This window comes from Oncorhynchus mykiss, chromosome 18, assembly GCF_057628025.1.
Source record: "Oncorhynchus mykiss isolate SJ-2025 chromosome 18, ASM5762802v1, whole genome shotgun sequence".
Classification (NCBI taxonomy): domain Eukaryota; kingdom Metazoa; phylum Chordata; class Actinopteri; order Salmoniformes; family Salmonidae; genus Oncorhynchus; species Oncorhynchus mykiss.
The window spans coordinates 22,429,099-22,439,341 of NC_143039.1; the positions used below are offsets into that span (position 1 = coordinate 22,429,099).

The 10,243-nt window shown below is 43.5% G+C and overlaps 1 protein-coding gene across 2 annotated transcripts; it reads left to right on the forward strand.

Moving 5' to 3' along the window:
• The first annotated feature begins 5,924 nt into the window (after nucleotides 1–5,924).
• On the forward strand, nucleotides 5,925–9,575 carry il8r (interleukin 8 receptor). Of its 2 annotated transcripts, none has more exons than XM_036951026.2 (3): nucleotides 5,925–6,779; nucleotides 7,291–7,381; nucleotides 8,207–9,575. In XM_036951026.2, exons 2-3 carry the CDS (start codon nucleotides 7,375–7,377, stop codon nucleotides 9,166–9,168), a joined length of 969 nt encoding a protein of 322 aa, XP_036806921.2. In that variant the 5' UTR covers nucleotides 5,925–6,779; nucleotides 7,291–7,374; the 3' UTR covers nucleotides 9,169–9,575.
• The last annotated feature ends 668 nt before the right edge of the window (nucleotides 9,576–10,243 follow it).

A 10,243-nucleotide genomic window follows, 5' to 3' on the forward strand; every position in this document is an offset into this window, starting at 1 on the left:
TCATTCATATCCCAATGTGAATTCAATAGGGCCTGGGTTGAAAATATACCAACCTCAGATTTCTCACTTCCTGTTTGGATTTCTTCTCAGGTTTTTGCCTGCCATATGAGTTCTGTTATACTCACAGATATCATTCAAACCGTTTTAGAAACTTCAGAGTGTTTTCTATCCAATACTAATATGCATATATTAGCAACAGACTGAGGAGCAGGCCGTTTACTCTGGGCACCTTTCATCCAAGCTACGCAACACTGCCCCTGCAGCCATAAGAAGTTTACAAACACTGGCGGTCATATCTTTCCAGGCAAAACATACCAATAGTTGAATTACAATCAGAAACCCAGATATTAGTCAATACCATATACCCAATGCTATTGAAATGACGAAGAAACCCCGCAAATAACCCAATTTAGAAATGTCTGTAGTCGTAAAATCAAGCACATAATAATGACAAAATTCCCAGATAATGGCCCTAATTAAAGTTCCAAGCGTTTCTCTGGCGATGATTCTCACATGCCAAATGAATAGATTAGCAGTCAAAGCTTTAAATCGACATTCATTGACTAGGAAACAGAATTTGCGCTTTTTAATAAAACTAGATTGTGTTTTCTCATGCAACGTATTTCAATTACTTCACTACATCACATTAATCACGCAATGATAAATAGTTTGATGGATACCCTTTGTATGGAGGCTTTGTATGACAAATTACGTCGAGATTCCTTCTTAATTGACTCTAACTTCCCATACTGGGAAGAAAAAAATAAAACACATTTACAGGCCTTAAGCGCAGTTTTATTTCAAATGTAGTACCCAGACGGAGAAAATCCAATAAGCGTTTTATAGTTACATCATTAGGGTAAGTTAAACAAAAGTGGACACACTCCAATCAGTTTCTAGAGCACAATTTCCCAGACTTTGTAGACAGTTTAATAGTGCTTAAACCTCATCTTTATCAAATTATCTATTAGATACCAACTCAACACCTACGTACACATGGGTGGTTTAAATTGTATCTAATTATATTCCCAGAGATGTTCATTGCACTAAAAGTTATTATTGAGAAAACAAGACCGTATCACTCTCGTGATTATTTCTCCACTTTTTCAGAGGCGTAACACTCGCGCATGCAAAACTCTGGGGGGACACAGCTATCCACTGACACGATGTGATCATTCTTGCTCATTTTTCAGAATAAAAGCCTGAAACGATGTCTAAAGACTGTTCACACCATGGGGAAGCCACAGGGAAAGGAATCTGGTTGATATCCCTTTAAATGGAGGGAAGGCATGCAATGGAACAGGGAGGTTTCAGAAAAACAGCACTTCCTGGTTGGATTTTCCTCAGGTTTTCGCCTGCAATATCAGTTCTGTTATACTCACAGACAATATTTTGACAGTTTTGGAAACTTTAGAGTGTTTTCTATCCTAATCTGATAATTATATGCATATTCTAGCTTCTGGGCCTGTTTGGGTACGTTTTTCATTCAAACATCAAAATACTGCCCCCTAGTCTCAAGAGGTTTTAAACAGTCACCACTAACATTGAGTGGCTGCTACCAACATACTGACTCAACTCCAGCCACTTTAATAATGGAAAAATTGATGTAAAAAAATGTATCAGTAGCCACTTTAAACAATGCCACTTAATATAATGTTTACATACCCTACATTACTCATCTCATATGTATATACTGTACTCTATATCATCTACAGCATCTTGCCATCTTTATGCATGAGAGCATCATGTACTCAACACCATCTATTGCATCTTGCCTATGCCATTCTGTACCATCAATCATTATGTACATATTCTTCATCCCTTTACAATGTGTGTGTATAAGGTAGTTGTGAAATTGTTAGGTTAGATTACTCGTTGATTATTACTGCATTGTCGGAACTAGAAGCACAAGCATTTCTCTACACTCGCATTAACATCTGCTAACCATGTGTACAGTGGGGCAAAAAAGTATTTAGTCAGCCACCAATTGTGCAAGTTCTCCCACTTAAAAAGATGAGAGAGGCCTGTAATTTTAGATATCCATTAGATACCAACTCAACACCTACGTACACATGGGTGGTTTAAATTGTATCTAATTATATTCCCAGCATTACTTTATCAAATCTCTAGTAATCGATTATACACACATACAAGTTATCATATTTTCAAATACGCACAGAACCCATATAAAACTTAAGAAATTCTTAGGGACTCACAACAACCATTCAATTTTCTTTTTCAAGGACTCTCCAAACATACTTATAGCAAAACCAATTTTTTAAACTTTTGTTTACCGGATAATGGCCATTGGATCCTCAACGGTTCACTAACCTCCAAAAGACCTAGGCGTAATCAAGCCTCTCAGGAACTATAGACCTCCCGCTGCAGGATGTCTTGCTCCCAGACAGATTAAACAACTTCTTTGCCCGCTTTGAGGACAATACAGTGCCACTGACACGCCCGCTACCAAAACCTGGGGACTCTTTCACTGCAGCCGATGTGAGCAAAACATTTAAACGTGTTAACCCTCGCAAGGCCCAGATGGCATCCCCAGCCGCGTCCTCAGAGCATGCGCAGACCAGCTGGCTGGTGTGTTTACGGACATATTCAATCAAACATGCTTCAAGAGGGCCCCCATTGTTCCTGTTCCCAAGAAAGCTAAGGTAACTGAGCTAAAGAACCACCGCCCCACCCCGTAGCACTCACTTCCGTCATCATGAAGTGCTTTGAGAGACTAGTCAAGGATCATATCACCTCCACCCTACCTGACACCCTAGACCCACTCCAATTTGCTTACCGCCCCAATAGGTCCACAGACGACGCAATCGCAACCACACTGCACACTGCACTAACCCATCTGGACAAGAGGAATACCTATGTGAGAATGCTGTTCATCGACTACAGCTCAGCATTTAACACCATAGTACCCTCCAAACTCGTCATCAAGCTCGAGACCCTGGGTTTCGACCCCGCCCTGTGCAACTGGGTACTGGACTTCCTGACGGGCCGCCTCCAGGTGGTGAGGGTAGGTAACAACATCTCCACCCCGCTGATCCTTAACACTGGGGCCCCACAAGGGTGCGTTCTGAGCCCTCTCCTGTACTCCCTGTTCACCCACGACTGCATGGCCATGCACGCCTTCAACTCAATCATCAAGTATGCAGACGACACTACAGTTGTATGCTTGATTACCAAAAACGACAAGACGGCCTACAGGGAGGAGGTGAGGGCCCTCGGAGTGTGGTGTCAGGAAAATAACCTCACACTCAACGTCAACAAAACAAAGGAGATTATCGTGGACTTCAGGAAACAGCAGAGGGAGCACCCACCTATCCACATCGACGGGACAGTAGTGGAAAGTTTTAAGTTCCTCGGCGTGCACATCACGGACAAACTGAATTGGTCCACCCACAAAGACAGCGTGGTGAAGAAGGCGCAGCAGCGCCTCTTCAACCTCAGGAGGCTGAAGAAATTTGGCTTGTTTCCAAAAGCACTCACAAACTTTTACAGATGCACAATCAAGAGCATCCTGTCTGGCTGTATCACCGCCTGGTACGGCACCTGCTCTGCCCACAACTGTAATGCTCTCCAGAAGGTAGTGAGGTCTGCACAACGCATCACGGGGGCCAAACTACCTGCCATCCAGGACACCTACACCACCCGATGTCACAGGAAGGCCGCAAAGTAGCAAAGTAGATTGGTCACGAAAGTCAGAAAAGCAATCAAATTAATTGCTTACCTTTGATGATCTTCGGATGTTTGCACTCACGAGACTCCCAGTTACACAACAAATGTTTGTTTTGTTCCATAAAGATTATTTTTATACCCAAAAACCTCTGGTTGCCGCATTTTGTTCAGTAATCCACAGGCTCGTGCAGGTCACGACGGTAGACAAAAATTCCAAATAGTATCTGTAAAGTTCGTAGAAACATGTCAAACGTTTTTTACAATCAATCCAGGTTGTTTTTACAATAAATAATCGATAATATTTCAACCGGACTGTAGCTTCTTCAATAGAAGAGAGAGAGAAAAGGTCTGCTCCAAGCTGCTCGTGTGACAGGTTAAAGGAAATATTCATAGCCTGTTATACATTAAAAAGTATTAGTAAGTTCATAGTATGTCAGGATCTTAAAACATCTAAGGTTAAAAAGATCATGCATTCAGTATTAGTTGATAGAGATTGATAACATTCATATAATTGTGTTAAAGTTAAAATCCGTGAAGCGTACAAAGGGTACGAATTGTGAGAGGAATGTGTAACCGTTATATTGTAGACTTTATTTTGTGGTGCCTAATGGAAGGGTACAAATTTTAATCTGTGATCTACCAAATGCTCTTAATCTATGAGCCTTAAATCGATTGCTCTGGTCTCCACTCAAGTTCCCGGGGAAATCGCGGTCTTTTCTCATTGCACTAAAAGTTATTATTGAGAAAACAAGACCGTATCACTCTCGTGATTATTTCTCCACTTTTTCAGAGGCGTAACACTCGCGCATGCAAAACTCTGGGGGGACACAGCTATCCACTGACACGATGTGATCATTCTTGCTCATTTTTCAGAATAAAAGCCTGAAACGATGTCTAAAGACTGTTCACACCATGTGGAAGCCACAGGGAAAGGAATCTGGTTGATATCCCTTTAAATGGAGGGAAGGCATGCAATGGAACAGGGAGGTTTCAGAAAAACAGCACTTCCTGGTTGGATTTTCCTCAGGTTTTCGCCTGCAATATCAGTTCTGTTATACTCACAGACAATATTTTGACATTTGAAACTTTAGAGTGTTTTCTATCCTAATCTGACAATTATATGCATATTCTAGCTTCTGGGCCTGTTTGGGTACGTTTTTCATTCAAACATCAAAATACTGCCCCCTAGTCTCAAGAGGTTTTAAACAGTCACCACTAACATTGAGTGGCTGCTACCAACATACTGACTCAACTCCAGCCACTTTAATAATGGAAAAATTGATGTAAAAAAATGTATCAGTAGCCACTTTAAACAATGCCACTTAATATAATGTTTACATACCCTACATTACTCATCTCATATGTATATACTGTACTCTATATCATCTACAGCATCTTGCCATCTTTATGCATGAGAGCATCATGTACTCAACACCATCTATTGCATCTTGCCTATGCCATTCTGTACCATCAATCATTATGTACATATTCTTCATCCCTTTACAATGTGTGTGTATAAGGTAGTTGTGAAATTGTTAGGTTAGATTACTCGTTGATTATTACTGCATTGTCGGAACTAGAAGCACAAGCATTTCTCTACACTCGCATTAACATCTGCTAACCATGTGTACAGTGGGGCAAAAAAGTATTTAGTCAGCCACCAATTGTGCAAGTTCTCCCACTTAAAAAGATGAGAGAGGCCTGTAATTTTCATCATATGTACACTTCAACTATGACAGACAAAATGAGAAAAAAAATCCAGAAAATCACATTGTAGGATTTTTTATGAATTTATTTGCAAATTAAGTTGGAAAATAAGTATCTGGCCCCACAGCCTTGTGTATGTAGACCTGTTTAAAGGTCTTACTCACGTTGGCTACAGAGAGCATGATCACATGATCACAAAGTTGCCCGGAACAGCTGATGCTCTCATACATCGGTGTATGCTAGCTAACACACTTATTTACAGCAATCATATGCCAAAGCACATCCCAGAAGGCACCTCAATCCCTAAAATGTACCATATACCCACACATGTATAAATCAGTGACGTACAGCAAACTTGTACACATTGTAAAATAGAAAACAATATTCAGAACGTGACCTACCCATTGCATCACATTTTCATACTGGGAAGACCTGACGTTCGCGATCTCCCCCTCTCTGCAATCGGGGCCAATCACAACCCACCTTATTGTCATCAGAGTTGAACCAACCAATAAGAATGCTTGAACATTAAATACACATTTCTTTAGAGGCATAACCATACCTGTTACAATAGCAATGCAGTCCTGTAGTTTAGCATCTGCTTCATCTGACCACTTGTTTATAGACCGAGTCACTGGTGCTTCCCTGCTTTAATTTTTGCTTGTAAGCAGGAATTAGGGGGATAGAGTTGAGGTCAGATTTACCAAATGGAGGGCGAGGGAGAGCTTTGTATGCGTCTCTGTGTGTGGAGTTTCCTGTTTGCTTATTTCCGTATACAACTGACTGAGTGCGGTCTTAGTGCCTGCATCTGTCTGTGGTGGTAAAAAAACAGCCACATAAACTATAGCTTAAAACTCTCTAGGCAAGTTGTGTGGCTTGCAATTTATCACAATATACTCTACTTCAGGCGAGCAAAATCTAGAGACTTCCTTAGACTTCCTTAGACAGCACCAGCTGTTGTTAACAAGTATGCACAGACCCCCCCCCCCCCCACCCCGTCTTACGTCTATCTTGCCAGTTTAGAGTATATCCTGCTAGCTGAATATCCATGTCGTCATTCAGCCACGATTCCGTGAAACAGAGGATATGACAGTTTTTGAAGACCCGTTGGTAGGATATTCGTGATTGTACTTCGTCTAATTTATTGTCCAATGATTGCACGTTGGTGAGTAGTATTAACGGTGACGGGAGCTTTCCCACTCGCCTTATCCGGGTCCTGACCAGGCATCCGGTTCTTTGTCCTCTGTACCAGCGTCGCTTCCTCTTGCAAATAACGGGGGTGTTAGGAGAATGTCTTGTGCGCCCTCCTTGTAGAAAAAATATTTGTCTAACCAGAGGTGAGTGATCGCTGTCCTGATATCCAGAAGCTCTTCGTGTAATCAGAGGTGAGTGATCGCTGTCCTGATATCCAGAAGCTCTTTTTTTGCCGTAAAATACGGTTGCAGAAACATTATGTACAAAACAAGTTGTAAAAACCCCCACATAATAGCACAATTGGTTTGCCGCCCGTAAAACTGCTGCCATTTCCTCCGACGCCATTTTATTTATACTTGGGATACTGCTTTAAAAACAGTAAAAGTAAAAAAATCACTGGAGGATGTCTTTAAGTGAAGATGTCTCAACAAAGACAAGGGCATCAGAAGTTAAAGGCTAGTCTTTCTCTGTCTGTCTCTATCTTACCATATTATATTTAGTAATGTGCTCTCAGATCCACCAACAGCTGACAGAAAAAGAAACTGCCTAAAAAGTTCCAAACTGCTGTCAAACATTCTCTTTTTAACAATTCAATGAACAAGTGGAGTCTATGACTTTCATTTCTAATCATTGAGGAGGCAGAATTTGAGGCTGACAAATGACTCAAGTGCAGTGACACAACATTGTTCTCTTAATTAACAGGATGTCTTGACACTTCCATCCCAGCTGTGATGTCTTTAAAACAGTGGCAATTCTCTCTTCATTATCATAGAGCTGGATGCAAAGATGACAGGTGAGAACCTATATAGTTTGTAGAATACTCATTAAATTCAGATGGAGGGATGGATGGGTGGGTGGATGGATGGATGGGTTTGGGTGGGTGGATGGATGGATGGATGGATGGATGAGTTTGGGTGGGTCGATGGGTTTGAGTAGATGGATGGATGGGTTTGGATTGATGAAGGGATAGGTCTGGATGGATGGGTTTGAGTGGGTGGGTGGATGGATGGATGAGTGTGGGTGGATGTTTGGGTGGATGGATGGGTTTAGGTGGATGGATGGATGAGTTTGGGAGGATGGATGGATGAGTTTGGATGGGTGGATGGATGGGTCTGGGTGGATGGATGGCTTTGAGTGGGTGGATGGATGGATGAGTGTTGTTGGATGTTTGGGTGGATGGAGGGGTTTAGGTGGATGGATGGATGAGTTTGGGAGGATAGATGGATGAGTTTGGATGGGATGGGTTTGGTTGGATGGATGGATGGATCAGTTTGGGTGGGTGGCTGGATGAATGGGTTTGGGTGGGTGGGTGGATGGATGGATGGATGGGTTTGGGTGGGTGGGTGGATGGGTTTGGGTGGGTGGATGGAGGATGGGATGGATAGATCCATAGAAATAAATGTACTGTTGACTGTATAAGAAGCTTTAGATAGAATAACAGTATAAGACTAGGTGATCATATCATAAAAAGATCCCCACTGACTACTGTTTTCCCCATCTCCAACAGAGGTCCTGGACTATGATTATAAATCAGACTATGACTATAAATCAGCCAATGACTCCTATTACTTCAACATCACCTCCTTTGACCTGAACTTTAACACATTATCCTGTGCAGCTCAGCCCCTTTCTCCCGGTGCCGTCATATTCCTGTGTGTCCTTCACGTCGCCATCTTCCTATTGGCTGTTCCTGGTAACCTACTTGTGGGGCTCGTGATTGGCTTCAGTCAACAGTCCCTGACCCCATCCGACGTCTACCTGTTTCACCTGACTGTAGCTGACGGGCTGCTGGCTCTGACCCTGCCCTTCTGGGCTGCAGCCACGCTCCACGGCTGGATCTTTGGTGACTTCCTGTGTAAGTTCCTCAGCCTGGTTATGGAGGCTAGCTTCTACACCAGCATCCTGTTCCTGGTGTGTATCAGTGTCGACCGCTACCTGGTGATCGTTCGCCCTGCCAAGTCCCGAAAGGGCCGCCGAAGGGCCTGCAGATGGTACGCCTGCACCTTCATCTGGACTCTGGGGGGCGCCCTCTCTCTCCCTGCCCTCTTCAACGACGCTTTCACGCCCCAGAGAGGTGGTCCGACGAGGTGTGCTGAGCACTTTGACCTCAGCAGCGCCACCCACTGGCGGCTCGCTACTCGCGGCCTACGCCACATCCTAGGGTTCCTGCTCCCACTAGTCATCATGGTGGCGTGCTACAGCATCACCGTGGCCCGGTTGCTGCAGACGCACGGCTTCCAGAAGCACAGGGTCATGCGGGTCATCATTGCCGTGGTGTTCGCCTTCCTCCTGTGCTGGACGCCGTTACACATGACGGTGATGGCCGACACCCTGATGAGGGCCAAGCTGGTGCGCTTCGACTGTGCTGTGAGGAACAGGGTGGACCTGGCCCTCCAGGTCACCCACAGCCTGGCCCTGGTCCACAGCTTTGTTAACCCAGTGCTGTATGCCTTCGTGGGGGAGAAGTTCAGGGGGAACCTGGGTGCCCTGGTCAGGAAGTCACGGGGACCAGAGAGGGGGTCTTCGTCCGGATTTAGTAGGTCCACATCCCAGACCTCAGAAGGGAATGGACTGTTATGATTGATCTGACAGGTTGTCCCCACATTACTTTGAATCAGGGTTGGGGTCAATTCCATTTCAATTCCACTCAATTCAGGAAGCACTCTAAAATTCAAATTCCAATGCTTTTCAATGAGGACATTTTTTAAATCAAAATTTGGTTCACTTTCTGAACTGACTGGAATTGAAATTGAATTAACTCCAACCCTGCTTTGAATAACGTATAAGATTGTCCCTTTGTAACGTATTGTAACCTAACATTCCTTGCCTGACATTGAATATGTGCTGGCACTATCAGGCTGCAGACTCAGATCCTGTATGTATGTGATCTTTAATGTCCCTCCATATACTAATGCCCCTGGTGTCTGTACATGTATATAATGCCCTCTGTTGTCTGTTGTATTAGGTAATAAATACCCTGTACTGTTGTTGTTTGTCCAAAGCTGCTTGATAAGACACCAGACACATTTCCTCAAAGGGAATAATGACACAGTAAACTCAACTGTGATGTGACCAACTAGTTCCAAATCTTTCAACACTCAAGAGTTAAACCCCCCCCCAGAAGTTACCTTCTAGTCAGGGGCCGGCAGATGTATTTTAGGTCTCAGGCAAGCTATCTCACCATACATGGTTCGAAAGGCTATAATTGGCTCCCTTCTAGTGTTTGGTATTAAGAAGGCCCTACAGCCGGTGTATTACCCATATGTTCTGTTATTACTAAATTACTATTACTCCCATTCACCAGCAGATGGCAGTCATTACATGGGTCTGAATGGGGATACCAGCTCTGACTGCACCATAGGCCTCCTGATTAGCTAGCTGGTGAAGACAGCCAAAATGAGGTCACAACTATTTGAAAGCTGCCCAGAGTATGTCACAGTTATGATATTGGACCTGTCTTCTGTTTGGATGATGTGGACAGGCGATGTCATTTACAAAATAGGCTCCAATACCCTACTCAATAAATTGGATGCAGTCTATCACAGTGCCATCCGTTTTGTCACCAAAGCCCCATATACTAACTACCCACTAGAGGTCGACCGATTACGATCTTTCAACCCCGAGGACCAAAAAAGCCGATACCGATTAATCGGAC